The sequence below is a fragment of the Hordeum vulgare genome, chromosome 2H (assembly GCF_904849725.1).
Source record: "Hordeum vulgare subsp. vulgare chromosome 2H, MorexV3_pseudomolecules_assembly, whole genome shotgun sequence".
NCBI lineage: Eukaryota > Viridiplantae > Streptophyta > Magnoliopsida > Poales > Poaceae > Hordeum > Hordeum vulgare.
In genome coordinates, this window is record NC_058519.1 from 604,960,260 (window position 1) to 604,981,192 (window position 20,933).

At 43.4% G+C, this 20,933-nt stretch overlaps 1 protein-coding gene across 4 annotated transcripts; it reads left to right on the plus strand.

The window, feature by feature from the left end:
• The first annotated feature begins 16,554 nt into the window (after nt 1-16,554).
• LOC123427681 lies at nt 16,555-20,436 on the plus strand. 4 transcript variants are annotated; one of them, XM_045111781.1, is made up of 3 exons: nt 16,560-17,108; nt 19,428-19,516; nt 20,064-20,152. In XM_045111781.1, exons 1-2 carry the CDS (start codon nt 16,661-16,663, stop codon nt 19,490-19,492), a joined length of 513 nt encoding a protein of 170 aa, XP_044967716.1. In that variant the 5' UTR covers nt 16,560-16,660; the 3' UTR covers nt 19,493-19,516; nt 20,064-20,152. The 4 variants fall into 4 exon arrangements, with proteins under 4 accessions (XP_044967718.1, XP_044967716.1, XP_044967717.1 ...); XM_045111782.1 differs by having other exon boundaries at nt 20,099-20,110; XM_045111780.1 differs by lacking the exon at nt 20,064-20,152 and adding an exon at nt 19,791-20,032.
• The last annotated feature ends 497 nt before the right edge of the window (nt 20,437-20,933 follow it).

Sequence of the window (20,933 nt, forward strand, 5' to 3'; positions counted from 1 at the left end):
TGCTTAGAACGACGGTAGCATTATGAGGTGATCTCTCACTAAAATTTCAAGACGAAATTGTGTTCTCCTCGACTGTGCACCGTTGCTACAGTTCGTCGTTTCGAGACACCACGTGATGATCGGGTGTGATAGACTCAACGTTCACATACAACGGGTGCAAAACAGTTGCGCACGCGGAACACTCGGGTTAAGCTTGACGAGCCTAGCATGTGCAGACATGGCCTCGGAACACATGAGACCGAAAGGTCGATCATGAATCATATAGTTGATATGATTAGCATAGGGATGCTTACCACTGAAACTATTCTCAACTCACGTGATGATCGGACTTGGGATAGTGTAAGTGGATCATGAACCACTCAAATGACTAGAGAGATGTACTTTTTGAGTGGGAGTTTAGCATATAATTTGATTAAGTTGAACTCTAATTATCTTGAACATAGTCTAAGTCCACTTTGAATATATTTGTGTTGTAGATCATGGCTCACGCAAGTGTCATCCTGAATTTTAATACGTTCCTAGAGAAAGCTAAGTTGAAAGATGATGGAAGCAACTTTGTAGACTGGGCTCGTAATCTTAAGCTAATCTTACAAGCTGGAAAGAAGGATTATGTCCTTAATGCTGCGCTAGGAGATGAACCACCCGCTACGGCTGATCAGGATGTTAAGAACGCTTGGTTAGCGCGTAAGGAGGACTACTCAATAGTTCAATGTGCAGTCTTGTATGGCTTAGAACCGGGACTTCAACGTCACTTTGAGCGTCATGGAGCATTTGAGATGTTCCAGGAGTTGAAGTTTATCTTTCAGAAGAACGCCCGGATCGAGAGGTATGAGACCTCCGATAAATTCTATGCTTGCAAGATGGAGGAAAACTCGTCTGTCAGTGAACATGTGCTCAAAATGTCTGGGTACTCAAACCGTCTAGCTGAACTGGGGATTGAACTCCCGCAAGAAGCTATCACTGACAGAATCCTTCAATCACTGCCGCCAAGCTACAAAGGCTTTGTGTTGAACTACAACATGCAAGGGATGAACAAGTCTCCCGGCGAGTTGTTTGCGATGCTGAAAGTCGCAGAGTCTGAACTCCGTAAAGAGCATCAAGTGTTGATGGTGAGCAAGACCACTAGTTTCAAGAGAAACGGCAAAGGCAAGAAGGGCAATTCGAAGAAGAGCGGCAAGCCTGTTGCCAATCCGCCGAAGAAACCCAAGGCTGGACCTAAGCCTGAAACAGAGTGCTTCTATTGCAAGGGTATGGGTCATTGGAAGCGCAATTGCCCCAAGTATCTGGCAGATAAGAAGGCGGGCAAAGAAAAATCAGGTATATTTGATATACATGTTATTGATGTGTACTTAACCGGCTCTCGTAGTAGTGCCTGGGTATTTGATACCGGTTTTGTTGCTCACATTTGCAACTCGAAGCAGGAACTGCGGAATAGACGAAGGCTGGCGAAAGACGAAGTGACGATGCGCGTAGGAAACGGTTCCAAGGTTGATGCAATCGCCGTCGGCACAGTGTCACTTCAACTACCATCGGGATTAGTGATGAACTTAAATCATTGTTATTTAGTGCCTGCGTTGAGCATGAACATTATATCTGGATCTTGTTTATTGCGAGACGGTTACTCTTTTAAGTCTGAGAATAATGGTTGTTCTATTTCTATGAGTAACATCTTTTATGGTCATGCACCGAATGTGAGAGGATTGTTCATATTGAATCTCGATAGCGATACACATATACATAACATTGAGACCAAAAGAGTTAGAGTAAACAATGATAGCGCCATATTTTTGTGGCACTGCCGCTTGGGTCATATTGGTGTAAAGCGCATGAAGAAACTCCATGCTGATGGACTTTTGGAGTCACTTGACTTTGATTCACTTGACACGTGCGAACCATGCCTCATGGGCAAGATGACTAAGACTCCGTTCTCCGGAACAATGGAGCGTGCAAGTGACTTGTTGGAAATCATACATACCGATGTGTGTGGTCCAATGAGCGTGGAGGCACGCGGCGGATATCGTTATTTTCTCACCTTCACTGACGATTTAAGTAGATATGGTTATGTCTACTTAATGAAGCACAAGTCTGAAACATTTGAAAAGTTCAAGCAATTTCAGAGTGAAGTGGAAAATCATCGTAACAAGAAGATCAAGTTCCTACGGTCTGATCGTGGGGGTGAATATCTGAGTTTCAAGTTTGGTACTCACTTAAGACAATGTGGAATTGTTTCATAGTTAACACCGCCTGGAACACCACAGCGTAATGGTGTGTCCGAACGTCGTAATCGTACTTTGTTAGAGATGGTGCGATCTATGATGTCTCTTACTGATTTGGCGTTATCTTTTTGGGGTTATGCATTAGAAACAGCTGCATTCACTTTAAATAGGGCACCATCAAAATCCGTTGAGACGACACCATACGAACTGTGGTATGGCAAAAGGCCAAAGTTGTCATTTCTTAAAGTTTGGGGATGTGATGCTTATGTCAAAAAGCTTCAGCCTGAAAAGCTGGAACCCAAAGCGGAAAAGTGCGTCTTCATAGGTTACCCAAAAGAGACGGTTGGGTACACCTTCTATCTCAAATCCGAGGGCAAAGTGTTTGTTGCTAAGAACGGAACTTTTCTCGAGAAGGAGTTTCTCTCGAGAGAATTGAGTGGGAGGCAGATAGAACTTGACGAGGTTGTCGAACCTCTCATCCCTCTGGATGGTGGCGCAGGGCAAGGGGAGACCTCTGTCGTTGCGACGCCGGTTGAGGAGGAAGTTAATGATGATGATCATGAAACTCCAGTTCAAGTTTCTGTTGAACCACGCAGGTCGACGAGATCACGTGCTGCTCCAGAGTGGTACGGTAATCCCGTCTTATCGATCATGTTGTTAGACAACAATGAACCTGCGAATTATGAAGAGGCAATGGTGGGCCCAGATTCCAACAAATGGCTAGAAGCCATGAAATCCGAGATAGGATCCATGTATGAGAACAAAGTGTGGACTTTGGAGATACTACCTGAGGGCCGCAAGGCTATTCAGAACAAATGGATCTTTAAGAAGAAGACGGACGCTGACGGTAATGTGACCGTTTATAAAGCTCGACTTGTGGCAAAGGGTTTTTCACAAGTTCCAGGAGTTGACTACGATGAGACCTTCTCACCCGTAGCGATGCTTAAGTCCGTCAGAATCATGTTAGCAATAGCTGCATTTTTCGATTATGAAATCTGGCAGATGGATGTCAAAACGGCGTTCCTTAACGGTTTCCTTAAGGAAGAGTTGTATATGATGCAACCCGAAGGTTTTGTCGATCCTAAAAATGCTAACAAAGTGTGCAAGCTCCAGCGATCCATTTATGGACTGGTGCAAGCATCTCGGAGTTGGAATAAACGCTTTGATGAGGTGATCAAAGCATTTGGGTTTATACAAGTGGTTGGAGAATCTTGTATTTACAAGAAAGTGAGTGGGAGCTCTGTGGCGTTTCTAATATTATATGTGGATGACATATTACTGATTGGAAACAATGTAGAGCTTTTGGAGAGCATAAAAGGTTACTTGAATAAAAGTTTCTCTATGAAGGACCTATGAGAAGTTGCTTACATACTAGGCATTAAGATCTATAGGGATAGATCAAAACGCCTGATAGGACTTTCACAAAGCACGTACCTTGATAAAGTTTTGAAGAGGTTCAAAATGGAACAGTCCAAGAAAGGGTTCTTGCCAGTGTTACAAGGTACGAGATTGAGTAAAACTCAGTGCCCAGCAACTGATGAAGATAGAGAGCATATGCGCTCCTTCCCCTATGCTTCAGCCATAGGCTCTATCATGTATGCAATGCTGTGCACTAGACCGGATGTTAGCCTGGCCATAAGTATGGCAGGTAGGTTCCAGAGTAATCCAGGAGTGGATCACTGGACGGCGGTCAAGAATATCCTGAAGTACCTGAAAAGGACTAAGGAGATGTTTCTCGTGTATGGAGGTGACGAAGAGCTCGCCGTAAAAGGTTACGTCGATGCAAGCTTTGACACAGATCCGGACGACTCTAAGTCGCAAACCGGATACGTATTTATTCTTAATGGGGGTGCAGTAAGCTGGTGCAGTTCCAAGCAAAGCGTCGTAGCAGATTCTACATGTGAAGCAGAGTACATGGCTGCCTCGGAGGCGGCTAAGGAGGGTGTCTGGATGAAGCAGTTCATGACGGATCTTGGAGTGGTGCCAAGTGCACTGGATCCAATAACCTTGTTCTGTGACAACACTGGTGCCATTGCCTTAGCAAAGGAACCAAGGTTTCACAAGAAGACCAGACACATCAAACGACGCTTCAACCTCATCCGCGACTACGTCGAGGAGGAGGACGTAAATATATGCAAAGTGCACACGGATCTGAATGTAGCAGACCCGCTGACTAAACCTCTTCCACGGCCAAAACATGATCGACACCAGAACTGTATGGGTGTTAGATTTATTACAATGTAATTCACATGGTGATGTGAGGGCTAGATTATTGACTCTAGTGCAAGTGGGAGACTGTTGGAATTATGCCCTAGAGGCAATAATACATGTATAGTTATTATTATAATTCCTGTATCAAGATAATAGTTTATTATCCATGCTATAATTGTATTGAATGAAGACTCATTTACATGTGTGGATACATAGACAAAACACCGTCCCTAGCATGCCTCTAGTTGGCTAGCCAGTTGATCGATGATAGTCAGTGTCTTCTGATTATGAACAAGGTGTTGTTGCTTGATAACTGGATCACGTCATTGGGAGAATCACGTGATGGACTAGACCCAAACTAATAGGCGTAGCATGTTGATCGTGTCATTTTGTTGCTACTGTTTTCTGCGTGTCAAGTATTTATTCCTATGACCATGAGATCATATAACTCACTGACATCGGAGGAATGCCTTGTGTGTATCAAACGTCGCAACGTAACTGGGTGACTATAAAGATTCTCTACAGGTATCTCCGAAGGTGTTAGTTGAGTTAGTATGGATCAAGACTGGGATTTGTCACTCCGTATGACGGAGAGGTATCTCGAGGCCCACTCGGTAATACAACATCACACACAAGCCTTGCAAGCAATGTAACTTAGTGTAAGTTGCGGGATCTTGTATTACGGAACGATTAAAGAGACTTGCCGGTAAACGAGATTGAAATAGGTATGCGGATGCTGACGATCGAATCTCGGGCAAGTAACATACCGAAGGACAAAGGGAATGACATACGGGATTATACGAATCCATGGCACTGAGGTTCAAACGATAAGATCTTCGTAGAATATGTAGGATCCAATATGGGCATCCAGGTCCCGCTATTGGATATTGACCGAGGATTCTCTCGGGTCATGTCTACATAGTTCTCGAACCCGCAGGGTCTGCACACTTAAGGTTCGACGTTGTTTTATGCGTATTTGAGTTATATGGTTGGTTACTGAATGTTGTTCGGAGTCCCGGATGAGATCACGGACGTCACGAGGGTTTCCGGAATGGTCCGGAAACGAAGATTGATATATAGAATGACCTCATTCGATTACTGGAAGGTTTTCGGAGTTACCGGGAATGTACCGGGAATGACGAATGGGTTCCGGGAGTTCACCGGGGGGGGCAACCCACCCCGGGGAAGCCCATAGGCTTTTGGGGAGCCACACCAGCCCTTAGTGGGCTGGTGGGACAGCCCACAAGTCCCCTATGCGCCAAGGACAAAAATCAAAGGAGAAAAGGAAAAAAAAAGGGAAAGTGGGAAAGGGGAAGGACTCCCTCCCACCAAACCTAGTCCAACTCGGTTTGGGGGGGGAGAGTCCTCCCCCCTGGCTCGGCCGACCCCTTGGGGATCCCTTGGACCCCAAGGCAAGGTCCCCCTCCCTCCTCCTATATATATGGGGCTTTTAGGGCAGATTTGAGACGACTTTCTCACGGCTGCCCGACCACATACCTCCATAGTTTTTCCTCTAGATCGCGTTTCTGCGGAGCTCGGGCGGAGCCCTGCTGAGACGAGATCACCACCAACCTCCGGAGCGCCGTCATGCTGCCGGAGAACTCTTCTACCTCTCCGTCTCTCTTGCTGGATCAAGAAGGCCGAGATCATCGTCGAGCTGTACGTGTGCTGAACGCGGAGGTGCCGTCCGTTCGGTACTAGATCGTGGGACTGATCGCGGGATTGTTCGCGGGGCGGATCGAGGGACGTGAGGATGTTCCACTACATCAACCGCGTTCTCTAACGCTTCTGCTGTACGATCTACAAGGGTATGCAGATCACTCATCCCCTCTCGTAGATGGACATCACCATGATAGGTCTTCATGCGCGTAGGAAAATTTTTGTTTCCCATGCGACGTTCCCCAACAAAACAAGCACGCTGCTATGCGTCCGGCTGACGTGTTAAAAAGTGACTGACGGGTCTTTTGCAACATAGATTATGTTGTAATTTATTTTTTTGCAACAAAGAGCATGTTGCGAAAATGTCCGTGTATTTTTTTGCGATGGGATTTGTTATAGAATATTTTCTGCAACAAGGATCGTGTTGCAGAAACTTTTGTAACAAAGGTCATGTTGCAAAAAACTTTTGCAACGTAGGTCAGGCTGTAAAATTTTTTTGCAACGAAAGATATTTGTTTTAATTTTTTAAAACATAAACCAAATTGCGGAAACTCGTCATTGCGTCTATTTGCACTAGCTTCGTCGCTGTTAATCGCAACAACGCCGTTGTTGGAGAAACTCTGCGGATTTGCTCGAGGGATGGGGCTCGAGCTCAGGACCAAACTGAAGAGGAGACATAGGGCGTCAGAGTCTAGAACGTTTGCATCTGCACCACCGAAGTTGGTTTTGTCCAACACAGGACACGCGTCTGGTGGAAGAGGCGGTGGATGCGGTCCTAGAAATCCACCAATTGATGGGAAGAGTTTTGCAAAAAGTTTAGACTTCCAAGATCCATGCACAATTTTCTTACTTTTAAGCATCCAAAATGCCTGTGTATGCAAGATTAGGGGTGAAAAATTGCATGCGACATGCACACATAAGTATCTTGAATGTTCAAAAATTCCTTTTTTAAGATAAAATACTACTACTTTCGTCCCAAAATAAGTGACTCAAATATGACTCAACTTTGCAATAACTTTACTACAAAGTTGAGTCATTTTTGAGTCACTTATTTTGGGACGTAGGAAGTACTTTCTTAATTATTATTCACACCCGGATATAGATCAGCCTCGGCGTAGAATAGTTGCTCTCCCACACATATGCAACATGTGTCTGTTTTTATTTTCTTCAAGCGGTGCGTGCTCTTTTTGGTTCACACTTCCCCCTTCAAACTCGACCCGACTGAACCGACATCTCCCGCTATTCCTGGACAGCGTGTGGCGGCAACATCTAGATACCCTGCCCTCCTTGAGCCGCTACCTTTATGCTATATTGAGTTGACACGAAGGGGTTTGGCCTTGATGGAAGGGGTGTTACTATAATAAATTGAATAGTTCCAAATGATGCGTGGTAGCAGCATCTCTAGTTATGGGGTTTGATCATATCTTATTTATGAGAGAGGTTTTTAGTCAATGGGTCTGAACCTTTCAGATCCGTGTGTGCTTTACAAATCTCTATTTCATCCTATAGATGATGCTATCACGCACCATTTGAAACTATTCCAAATGACTCCTCCACTATACGAAACTGGTTTACTACTCATAGTTATTCGGATTAGTGTCAAAGCTTGCATCGACATAACTCTTTACGACGAACTCTTTAATCACCTCCATAATTGAGAAAAAATCCTTAGTCCACTAGTTACTAAGGATAACCTTGACCGCTGTTCAGTGATTCAATCCTGGATCACTCTTTGTACCCCTTGACAGACTCATGGCAAGGCACACATCAGGTGCGGTACACATCATGGCATACTTTAGATCCTACGGCTAAGGCATAGGGGACGACCTTCGTTCTTTCTCTTTCTTCAGTCGTGGTCGGGCTTTGAGTCTTACTCAAATTCACACCTTACAAACAGCCAAGAACTCCTTCTTTTGCCGATCTATTTTGAACTCCTTCAAAAACTTGTCAAGGCATGCATTTCATTGAAAGTTTTATCAAGCGTCTTGATCTATCTCTATAGATCTTGATGCTCAATGTTCAAGTAGCTCAATCCAGGTTTTCCTTTGAAAAAACTCCTTTCAGACAGCCCTTTATGCTTTTAAGAAATTCTACATTACTTCCGGTCAACAATATGTCAACCACATATACTTATCAGAAATTTTATAGTGCTCTCACTCACTTCTTTGGAAATATAAGTTTCTCACAAACCTTGTATAAACCAAAAGCTTTGATCATCAAAGCTTATATTCCAACTCCGAGATGCTTGCACCAGTCCATAGAAGGATCGCTGGAGCTTGCATACTTGTTAGCGTCCTTAGGATCAACAAAACCTTCTGGTTGTATCACATACAACCTTTCCTCAAGGAAATCGTCAAGGAAACAATGTTTTGACATCTTATGTGCAATATTACATAAATAATGCAGCAACTGCTAACATAATTCCAACAGACTTTTAGCATCGCTGTGAGTGAGAAAGTCTCATCATAGTCAACTCTTTGAACTTGTCGGAAACATCTTTGCGACAAGTCGAGCTTTCTTAATGGTGACTTTTCACCATCATCGTCTGTCTTCCTTTCAAAGATCCATCTGTACTTAATAGTCTTACGACTATTAAGTAGTTCTTCCAAAGTCTACACCTTGTTTTCATACATGGATCCTCTCTCGGATTTCATGGCCTCCAGCCATTTGTCGAAATCCGGGCCCACCATCGCTTCTCCATAGCTCGTAGGTTCATTGTTGTTCAACAACATGACCTCCAAGACAAGGTTATTGTACCACTCTGTAGCAGTACGCGACCTTGTCGACTTACGAGGTTTGTAGTAACTTGATCTGAAGCTTGATGATCACTATCATCAGTTTCCACTTCAATTGGCGTAGGCGCCACAGGAACAACTTCATGCGCCCTGCTACACACTGGTTGAAGTGACGATTCAATAACCTCATCAAGTTCCACCACCTTCCCACTCAATTATTTCAAGAGAAACTTTTCCTCGAGAAAGGAACCGTTTCGAGAGACAAACACTTTGCTTCCGGATCTGGGATAGGAGGTATACCCAACTGTTTTGGGTGTCCTATGAAGATGCATTTATTCACTTTGATATGTTACCCTCTTGTCACGACGATCTTCAACTTCACTCTGAAACTACTTGAACCTTTCAATAATTCAGACGTGTGTTTCATCAATAAAATACACTAGTATCTACTCAAATCATCTGTGGAGTAAGAACATAACGATACCCACTGCGTGCCTCAGCACTCATTGGACTGCATACATCCAAATGTATTACTTCTAATAAGTTACTTTCTAGTTCCATCTTAGTGGAAAACGAGGCCTTCGGTCATCTTGCCCATGTGGTATGATTTGAATGTCTCAAGTGATTCAAAATCAAGTGAGTCCAAACGATCCATCTGCATGGAGTTTCTTCATGCATTTGTACGAACAGATACGGTTTGCATGCCTCAAACCTTTTCAAAAATGAGTGAGTACAAAGACCCATCAGCATGGAGCTTCTTCATGCATTTTGTACCAACATGACTCAAGCGGCAGTGCCACAGGTAAGTGATACTATCATTACTACTTTGTATCTTTTGGCATCAATATTATGAACATGTGTAGTACTACGATCGAGATTCAATAAACCATTGAAGGTATTTATTCAAGCAAACAGAATAACAATTATTCTCTTCAAATGAATAATCGTATTGCAATAAACACGATCTAGTCATGTTCATGCTCAACCCAAACACCAAATAACAATTATTTAGGTTTAACACTTATTCCGATGGTAGAGGGAGCGTGCGATGTTTGATCACATCAACCTTAGAATTACTTCCAACACACATCGTCACCTCACCCTTGCTAGTATCCATTTAATACGTAGCTATAATTTCGAGTTACTAACACTTGGCAACTAAACCGGTATCTAATACCCTGCTGCTACTAGGAGTACTAGTAAGGTCCACATCAATATCAGGTATATCGAATATACCTTTGTCGACTTTGCCAGCCTTCTCATCTACCAAGTATCTAGAGTAGTTCCGCCTCAGTGACCGTTTCCCTCATAACATAAGCACTTAGTCTCGGGTTTGGGTTCAACCTTGGGTTTCTTCACTAGAGCAGCAACTGGTTTGCCGTTTCATGAAGTATCCCTTCTTACCCTTGCCCTTCTTGAAACTAGTGGTTTTACTAACCATCAACAATTGATGCTCCTACTTGAATTCTACTTTCGCAGTGTCAAACAATGCGAATAGCTCAAGGATCATCATATGTATCCTTGAGATGTTATAGTTCATCACGAAGCTCTAGTAGCTTGGTGGCAGTGACTTTGAAGAACCATCACTATCTCATCTCGAAGATTAACTCCCACTTAATTCAAGCGATTATAGCATTCAGACAATCTGAGCACATGCTCAAAGATTGAGCTTTTCTCCCTTACTTTGTAGACAAAGAATCTTGTCGAAGTCTCATACCTCTCAACAAGGGCACGAGCATGAAATCCTGATTTCATCTCTTGGAACATCTCATATGTTCGGTGATGTTCAAAACGTCTTTGACGCCTCAATTCTAAGCCGTTAAGCATTACGCACCGAACTATCACGTAGTTATCAAAAACGTGTATGTCAGATGTTCGCAACATCCACACACGACGCTCGAGGTTCAGCACACCGAGCGGTGCATTAAGGACATAAACCTTCTGCACAACAATGAGGACAATCCTCGGTTTACGGATCCAGTACGCACAATTTCTACTATCATCTTTCAACTAAATTTTCTCTAGGAACATATAAAAATTAGTAGAGCTACATCGCAAGCTACGACATTATTTGCAAAGATCTTTTGATTATGTTCATGATAATTGAGTTTAGCTAATCATATTACTAATAACTCCCACTCAAATAGACATCCCTCCATTCATTCGAGTGGCGCGTGATCCAAATCCACTAACTCAAGTCCGATCATCACGTGAGTTGAGTATAGTTTCAGTGGTGACTGTTTTGCGTGTCAAGTTAACCCTGAGTGTTTTGCGTGTGCAACTGTTTTGCACCCGTTGTATGTGAACGTTGAGTCTATCACACCCGATCATCACGTGGTGTCTCAAAACGACGAACTGTCGCAACGGTGCACAGTCGGGGAGAACATAATTTTATCTTGAAATTTTAGTGAGGGATCACCTTATAATGCTACCGTCGTTCTAAGCAAAATAAGGTGCATAAGAGGATTAACATCACATGCAAATCATAAGTGACATGATATGGTCATGATCTTGTGCTTCTTGATCTCCATCACCAAAGCACCGGCATAATCTTCATCGTCACCGGCGCCACACCATGATCTCCATCATTGTGCCACCATCGAGGTTGTCGTGCTATCTATGCTATTACTACTAAAGCTACTACCTAGCAATATAGTAAACGCATCTGCAAGCACAAACGTTAGTTTAAAGACAACCCTACGGCTCCTGCCGGTTGCCGTAGCATCGACGTGCAAGTCGATATTTAACTATTACAACATGATCATCTCATACATCCAATATAGCATATCATGTCTTTGGCCATATCACATCACATGCATACGCTGTAAAAACAAGTTAGACGTCCTCTAATTTGTTGTTGCATGTTTTACGTGGCTGCTATGAGTATCTAGTATGATCGCATCTTACTTACGCAAAGCCACAACGGTGATGTGCAAATTGCTATTTACCTTCTCCAAGATCTGCCTCGGTCAAATCCGATTCAACTAAAGTTGAAGAAACAGACACCCGCCAGTCATCTTTATGCAACAAGTTGCATGTCAGTCGATGAAAACGGTCTCTCGTAAGCGTACGAGTAAAGTAGGTCCGGGCCGCTTCAATCCAACAATACCGTCGAATCAAGAAAAGACTAACGAGGGCAGCAAATTGAACATCAACGCCCACAAAATCTTTTGTGTTCTACTCGAGATATCATCTACGCATGAACCTAGCTCATGATGCCACTGTAGGGGAACGTCACATGGGAAACAAAAATTTCCTACGCACGTGAAGACCTATCATGGTGATGATCATCTACGAGGGGGAGATCAGATCCACATGCCCTTGTAGATCGCTAAGCGAAAGCGTTAATAAACACGGTTGATGTAGTGTTACGTCTTCACGATCCGTCCCACGAACCGTCCCATGATCCGTCCCACGAACCGTCTCACGATCCGTCCCGATCAAGTGCCGAACGAACGGCACCTCCGCGTTCCGCACACGTACAGCTCGATGACGATCTCCGCCTTCTTGATCCAACAAGAGAGACGGGGATGTAGATGAGTTCCCCAACAGCGTGACGGTGCTCCGGTGGTGGTGGTGATCTTATTCCTACAGGGCTTCGCCTAAGCACCGCAGAAAACCGATCTAGAGGAAGCACTACGAAGTAGAGGAATAGGGTTGCACGTGGCAAAGTTGTATCTCAAAAACCCTAAAACCTCTAGTATATATATAGGAGGAGGGGAGGGGCTAGCCTTGAGGCTCAAGGGAGCCTCCTTGGCTTTGTCCGAAGTGGAGGAGGGAGGAGTCCTCCTCCAATCCCAATTGGATTAGGACTCCTTTCTAAATTTCCCACCTCTTTTGGATTTTCCATTTTTTCCTCATGGGCTTTCCTTGGATGACTTTGTCAGCCCATTATGCCTTATTGTGAATCCAATAAACCCATGTGGACCCCTTGGGGCATGGTGCGCCCACCCAGTGGGCCCTCGGAACCCATTTGTCACTCCCGGTACACCGTCGGCAATGCTCGAAAACCTTCCGGAATCCAGACACTAACTTCCTATATATCAATCTTCATTTCCGGACCATTCCGGAACTCCTCGTGACGTCCGGGATCTCATCTGGGACTCCGAACAAAACTTCGGTCATCAACACATATAACTCAACTATACCGAAACGCCACCGAACTTTAAGTGTGCAGACCCTGCCGGTTCGAGATCTATGCAGACATGACCTGAGATACTCCCCGGTCAATATCCAATAGTGGGACATAGATGTCCATATTGGATCCTACATATTCTACGAAGATCTTATCGGTTGAACCTCTATGCCAAGGATTCATATAATCCCGTATACCATGACCTTTGTCCTTCAGTATGTTACTTGCCCGAGATTCGATCGTCGGTATCTTCATACCTAGTTCAATCTCGTTACCGGCAAGTCTTTTTACTTGTTCCGTAATACAAGACCCCGTAACTAACTCCTTAGTCACATTGCTTGCAAGGCTTGTTGTGATGTTGTATTACCGAGTGGGCCTCGAGATACCTCTCCGTCACACGGAGTGACAAATCCCAGTCTTGATCCATGCCAATTCAACAAACACCTTTGGAGATACCTGTGGAGTACCTTTATAGTCACCCTGTTACGTTGCGATGTTTGATAACACACACGGTATTCCTCCGATGTCCGGGAGTTGCATGATCTCATGATCATAGGAACATATACATTGACATGCAGAAAATAGTAGCAATAAACTGACACGATCATATGCTACGTTCATAGTTTGGATCTTGTCCATCACATCATTCTCCTAATGATGTGATCCCGTCATCAAGTGACAACACTTGTCTATGGCCAGGAAACCTTGACCATCTTTGATCAACGAGCTAGTCAACTAGAGGCTCACTAGGGACAATGTGTTGTCTATGTATCCACACGTGTATTTGAGTTTCCAATCAATATAATTCTAGCATGGATAATAAACGATTATCATGAATAAAGAAATATAATAATAACTAATTTATTATTGCCTCTAGGTCATATTTCCAACAGTCGTGCTAGATGCTCGGCCGTCCAGCACGTGTCCTACATGGCCAGCCAAAGAAAGAACTTGATGCGCAATGGGGCCCATGATTTCCAAGTTAGCCTCCAATGCGGAACCTCGCAGGAACTGACAAAGAACGTTTGGTAGCATGATCCGGCGGAGTAAGGTCCGGAGTCGGTCCAGCACCATCACAAGCTGTTCGGTGTATCGACGAGATCGACAAGACGAAGGCGCCTTGGATGTCTTGCATCCAAGAGCGGGGGTGTAGTCCCTCCAGGACAAAGCGATGCTTGTGTCGTCTTTTTCATCGAATAAACATCCAATATGTATTCATACTGAAATAACATCATTCATATCCGATAACATCCATACTCCCATTCGTATTTGTTGTAGAAATATAAAAAACGAACATGGAAAGAGCATTATTCGATCCACTTATGTTCATTTTTACCCATAAAAATATTCGTCGTGTCATTCGTCTCTATTAGCATCCATTTTGCCATATCAAACTGATGACAACATCAAAATCTTTTTAGTTTTGTAGACTTAAAAATGTTTTATCTTTTAAATAAAAAATGCGTTTTCATCATTAAACCGTCTTGACGTGATCTTGAAAATTAGATCATATATTGATATGTTTCGACGACTTTTTTTATGTCAAAAGCTGACAAGAGATTTACACTAAAGTTGTCATAGAGTCTACACTAAAGTTGTCATGATATGTTCCATCTATTTTGTATAGATTTAAAACTATCATTGCATTTCAACTACTTTTACGACAAATTTTATTAACTGAGCATGACCGTATTTAGTGACTAACCATGATAAATTTAATTCATGGATCACGACCATTATTAGTAATTTATCATGGCAATTTTAGTTTATAGATCATGACAATTATAGTATTTTGACTATGACAATTGTAGTATTTTGATCATGAAAATTATTGTATGTACGAACCATGGGAAATTTCACTTCATTTATCATGACAAATTTAAAGGAAGTCATCATGACAATTTTAGTATGGTTCATTGATAATTTGAGTCATTGACCATGCATTTTTAAAATAATTAATGACGGATTTCTTTTTAATTACGAACCATGTCAAAATTATTTCATGACAAAATTTAGTAATTCATAATGGCAAGTTTAGTTTCTTAATTTCCTTTTTTTATAACATGTTTAAATATGCTTTAAATATGAAAAAATAGTTAAAACATATCATAACAACTTCGGTGTAAACACCATGATAATTTGTATGCAATAGACATGACAACTTTTAACAAAAAGAAAAATCGTCAAAACTTATCGATGAGATCTAGTTTGGAATATCTTGTCCGAAAAGATTTAATGATGAAAACGATTTTTCATTAAAGTAAAATATTTATTTTTATTTTTATTTTTAAAAAAATCTGCTCACATCATCAATTTCGTCATTTATGCATGTATACGGTGACATGACAGAATTTGTGGCCATGAAGGTGTTCTATCGGCATGACCTCGTGCCATATCATGTGGCAGATATCGGCGTCCAAAAGAACTTTATCATGTGACAGTAGAGAAAAAGTGAAGCTTTACATTTTTTAGATAAAAAAGTGAAGTTTTACTTAAAACAACTCCGACGGGGCGACCCATTTCGTCTGTCATCGTTCGTTTGGGGTCGTGTGGACAAAATTGATGGCCCAACGCGTCGATCCATTTTCAAAACGCGTCTGTTTCTTATCCGCGCCGACCCATTTTCGGTCCAAATTTGGGACTGAAATGCGTCGGTACGGACGCGCGCGCGCCCTTTCGGTGTCCGTCTCAACCACCCGCGGTCAACATAATTCATAACGGCCGCCCTCCTCGGGCCCACGTGTCAGCGGCTGCGGTCGACCTTTTTAATCTGAGCTTGTGGAGGGGGGTTCGGCCTCATCTGCTTCCAGATCCCCGTCCTCATCTCGCCACCCCTCTGTTCCCTCGTCGGCGACCCTAGCCAGCAGTCATGGTCAGCTCCGCCCAAAATAACGGCAACACCCTCGTCGTCTATGCCCACACGCTGCGCCCGGAGGAGGTCGCCTACCTCCAGCATAAAAGGGCCCTGGCGGAGGCGCGCGCCCGTGTTGCGCCACCAGCACCCATGACCGGCTCCACCCAAAACAATGGCAACACCCCGTCGTCTATGCCTGCAAGCTTCTCTCGAAGGAGGTCGCCTACCTCCAGCATAAGAGGGCGTTGCGCCTGGCGGAGGAGCGCGTCCGTGCTGCGCCATTGTCGCCACCAACACTGCTCGTGCCGGCACAACCTGCCCCCGCACCGGCGTAGCCCGACCTCACCGCCGCCGTCGAGGACGCCTAGTTTTTTTTTGATTATAATGTAATGGGAACGCATTGACTCTCGCCGGCCTTCGTGACCGGCTTTTAATGTTTAATTAATGCTTGTTTATTTTTTTCAAAAATGCTTTTTTTATGCATCTGTAAAAAATGGGTCAAGCCAGCGTTGGACCCATACGATGAGCCAAACACCAAAACGGACGCCGGTGTCCGTCGAACCGATCCAAATGAATAAAGATCGAATAAAATTAACGTCCGTTTGGATCGTCCGCTGTTAAAGAGAGAAAATGCATCTTTCACAAATTGGACTTAAGAAATTGCATCCGCCTTGACCACAGGATGGACCCCGCGCACCAGTCACCGATTTCCCTCACCGCCGATGACACGTGGGCGGTGGGCCCCACGCACACCTCCGTCGTCTTCGTCTCCGTCTGCCCGTCTGGGACGAGTCGCGTGTCAAATCTTCCCATTATCCGCGCGATCCCCAGCCATCTACCACTCCCTACCATGGCTCGCCTCCTCGCGCGAACCCTAACCCTAGGCCGCCCGGCCGCTCCGGGGTCCTCCCTGCAGCCCCACCGCGCCCTCTCGGACAAGGTGGAGCTGATCGAGATCGACCTCTCCGAGGAATCCGCCTCCTCAACCTCCTCCGGCGACTCCGCGGAGGAGCCGATGGGGATGGGGCGGCTGAACGACGCCATCCGCGGCGTCATCGTTCGGCGCGCCGCTCCGGAGTGGCTCCCCTTCGTGCCCGGGGGGTCGTACTGGGTGCCGCCGATGCGGCGGCCGCTCGGGGTGTCCGATCTCGTGGGCACGGTCGTCTACAACGCGAGGGCCGCCGTCGACGCGGCGGAGATGGCCAGGGCCACCATGGTCAAGGCCGCGATGACCAAGGAGGAGGCCATGTGCTTCACCACGCAGCGGGGTTGGCCGTCGGAGGCCTATTTCGTGCAAGGTGAGGTCGAATGACCCTTGTTTGGATGGCGAAATGATGATGTGTTATGGGTACATAGTCTTGGAGCTGAGCTGACACGTTTAATCTGTGGGCGAAGCACGGAAGGGCGCATCTACCCCTGGTATCCGAAATGAATGATAAAGCCCAAAAATTCAAACTCGTACAATGATATCTTACCATTCTCTATCCTCTAGCTGGATACTCGACCTTCTGCAGTTATAAATCATGGACCATTTTGCGCTCTAAAACATGTTCTTGGAATTCTGTTTCTTCTCCAAGTGAAACCAGTCCTAATCAACCAGGATAGACTGTGCATGTCATTAGCTTTGGGTTATATTATGCGGTGCCTGATAAATTGCTCGCTGCGAACATTTGATATGTGTTTACATGATTTAGTTCACGCTAAATAGATATTTTTTTCTGCTCTAATACTTCCACCATGTGAAAATTAGTATGGGAGGTATACTACCTGATGAAACATGTAATTTTAATAGGTATAGGAAATCATGAGGATTTTTCCATAGTAGATGACATAGTTCGTGGGATACAGAAAACAACTGATAAATCATTTTCCTCTGTTCCATTTCATGCTTTTGCCTGTACTATTATGTTATTCTGTTTTTTCATCGACCAAATTCAACTGCATGGTTATAGTATGATTGGATACACTTTCAAAATGGATAGTGCAGTTAGTGATTGTGATTTTTTTTCTGGAGTGCACATCCAAATACGTGTCAGCGTCACTGTTCTGTAGTGTTAGTAATTGTTTTCCTTAGTACTCTTTTGTTTAAGATAGGTACTCCTTTTGTTAGCTTATGCATGGCATGATATTGTCGTAGCTGGCTGTACTTTTTATGCAGTTTTAGGTTAATTAGCTTATGCATCTGCATTTCTGCAAGTTATTTACCTTTGCCTGATGTATCTTAACAACCTAACAGACCTCCTAATCCACAATTAAATACTGTAATTTTTGCATTTTCCTGTTGAAGATAATTAATTCATTCAAGTTCAACACAGTGTACATAGGTCGGATTACCATGACTTTATAGTGTGTGTTGATGCGCTGAGATCCTCCACATAATAACTGTTATAAGAAAAAGACTTTTTTTTTCCATGAGGGAGTCATTTACTTTGATCTAGTGTCTTTCTATTATGTCTTGCAAGTTACTAGCAATCCTAGTAGTATAACTAGGCCCAAGAGTGGTGCCCTTAAGTAATAGCATATTTTTCAGTTGGGGGTTTAACAGTCAGTAAAGTGTGAGGTTATAACTGGTATGAAAATGAGAATGATTCGCATGACTTAAATCACTTCATATGTATGACGGTCGTACAACAAAACACCATAACAGTAGCAATACTGAAAGTCCTGTGTACACGCTATGCTAGCCTCCATGACCAGATATACTGACAAACGCTTGCCCTGTTTCTTATGCTTTATTTGTGTTCAGTATATGTAGGTTTTGAACGTTGTTGGTCTGACAAACGCATCCTTTGATCTTTCTCGCTCAGTGAGAAGAGAAAGTTTCAAAAACTTGTTTTTTTAAGGAGAAACCTTGACTTTTGGTAGTTCCTTGTTGTTTCTCTATGCAGCATTTAATTATTTTTAAATTGGTGAAACATAGTTGTACTTGACCAAGTAATATTAGCGCTATAAAGGTGCTTATATTTTCATTTGTCTAGATAATGGTTTTGAGCAGATCAGTAGGCATAGAGAAGGATATCCTAGTGGGCCTTAGAAGACTTGATGTGTGAGCAGACTTCTTCTTTTCCACTCTAGGTAGACCTTGCTGATATTGGTTTGTCATGTGATACCTGTTGTGTCATACAACCATCATAAGTGAAATATTGCAACATCAGACATCGTATATATAGTGGCACCAAAAGAAAGAAAACCTGGGTTGGTTTAGACGTTTAGTTATGTGTTCGATAACTTTGGAGTTGTTGTTTGATAAACATTGGTGGGTGCGATTATTTGGTGCTGTTTTCCACTATGAGAATTATGTAGGGTATATATATTGGGTCTAGCATACTGCGCTACTGCTCCCTTGAGGCCCAAAATGGTTACACTTGTCTCGTACCAGATATGATTTGTTGTGTGAGGCTTATGTTGCGTACTGTCAGACTTTGAGTTAGATTTATGGTTTGGAAGAAGTGATGGACTGATGGTAGTTTGATTACATTGGTTACAGATTATCCATGAGTCCATGAGTTAGTAGATTCATGTGCATCCAAGACCTTGATTGTTAGATTGGGAACTTCCCCTTTTGGCTGTGCTCTTCATTATTGTTTGGTAAGCTAATAATTAATTTCTGTTAAAAGGGAAAATTTGGCATCCAGTGAAGAAATCAAGGAAAAATGCTAAAACCGATGATGAGGAAAGCTAATTTGTCCTTGCAAGTTTACCTGGGGTAAGTTATTCACGTTCCTTAGGAATATTTTTATAGTTACTCTATTGGTCTAACTGTCATTGGTATTCTATGCCACCGTTTGAACTCTAGCTTTTAGGTATGTCTTGCCTTATTGTTGTTACATTATGCCGCCATCTACACCCGATATTATCCTATTCATGCATGCTCTGATGATGTTAACATTAATACCTTTTTTGCTTGAAAGACTTAAATAGTGCAGTAGCTTACTACAGTGCATTTGCAATAGACTAAAGTGGATAACTTGCTGGCTCAGATCATCAGCACCTGGAATGTGACCATTGCCACTTTTGGGAAGTGTTATTACAGATAATGTGTGGCGCAGGGGGCCCTTGCTGGTTGACATCAGATACTTGTTTAGTGTTTAGCATAATTGCATTAGTCGATCTATATCCAGTGTAAACCTTTAATAGTAAGGGAACATGACTTGTTAGCTAACATTCAGATTGAATACCTACTGAACAGTTTGGTAAGGAATCATTTTCTGTGCAACCTGAATGAGCTTTTGTCTGTTATGAACTTGATTCAGAAGCAAATCTGAGCCTAAGATGGCACGTTGTGCAGATCGCCAGGTGGACACAGGAAGACTCAGCTCGGAGAAGTAAAACCCTGCTGATGGCTGTACATATAGACGATATAGGTGTCTTAACAGACCCTAGCAACAATAACGAGCCGCCTCATCGCCCGCCCCTTCTTCGGTAGATCATGCGTGCTTGAGATGAATATGGTGAATTTGTATTACAACACAGCCTAATGTCATGTGCCCTTTGACTGCTCTCTGAGCTGAAGTTGTATGATGTACCAACTATTCTTTGTGGATTACTATTGCTTGTACGGGCACCCGTGAGTTGGCTCCTCGGGTTGTTGTTGGTGCGTAATGTCAATACAGATTTCTTAGCGAACCTGTTGTATGCTGCATCTTGTTGCAGAAATCAACAATTGTCGGTGTCGGTGCGTAATGTCAATACAGATTTCTTAACGAATCTGTTGTATGCTGCATCTTGCTGCAGAAATCAGCAATTTTACTCTGTTGATGATGCCCTGGAGCTTGGTTGCAGAGACATGTTTTGCATATAGGAAAAGGAAGGCTGATGCCTTTCTGTCATCTCCATGTCGGCCACTCTAAAAATATTCTATGGTGATGACTGCTTCTTTTCTTTACTAATAATAAAGTTTGAAGCCATGGTAGATCATATTACCAGTACCAGAGTAAAGTAAGCAGGGTCTTGATCAGGGAGAATATTGGTATAGGCAAGTGTATGTAGTACCATGTCGGCGTCGTTGGTTTTCAGAAGTACTATCTTTATTGTTGTTTTGTGCCTCGACCGTTAGGGTGATGTTGATGAAATTCATGCAATTCCAGGCGATGTTGATTTCGCAAGATTTCGTGGGTACGATT

Bases quoted from the DNA above. Each gene is read 5' to 3' on its own strand.
- LOC123427681 (XM_045111781.1), top strand. From the start codon at position 16,661: ATGGCTCGCCTCCTCGCGCGAACCCTAACCCTAGGCCGCCCGGCCGCT. The intron at 17,109-19,427 runs GTGAGGTCGAAT...TTCTGTTAAAAG, and splicing joins GGAGGCCTATTTCGTGCAAG to GGAAAATTTGGCATCCAGTG.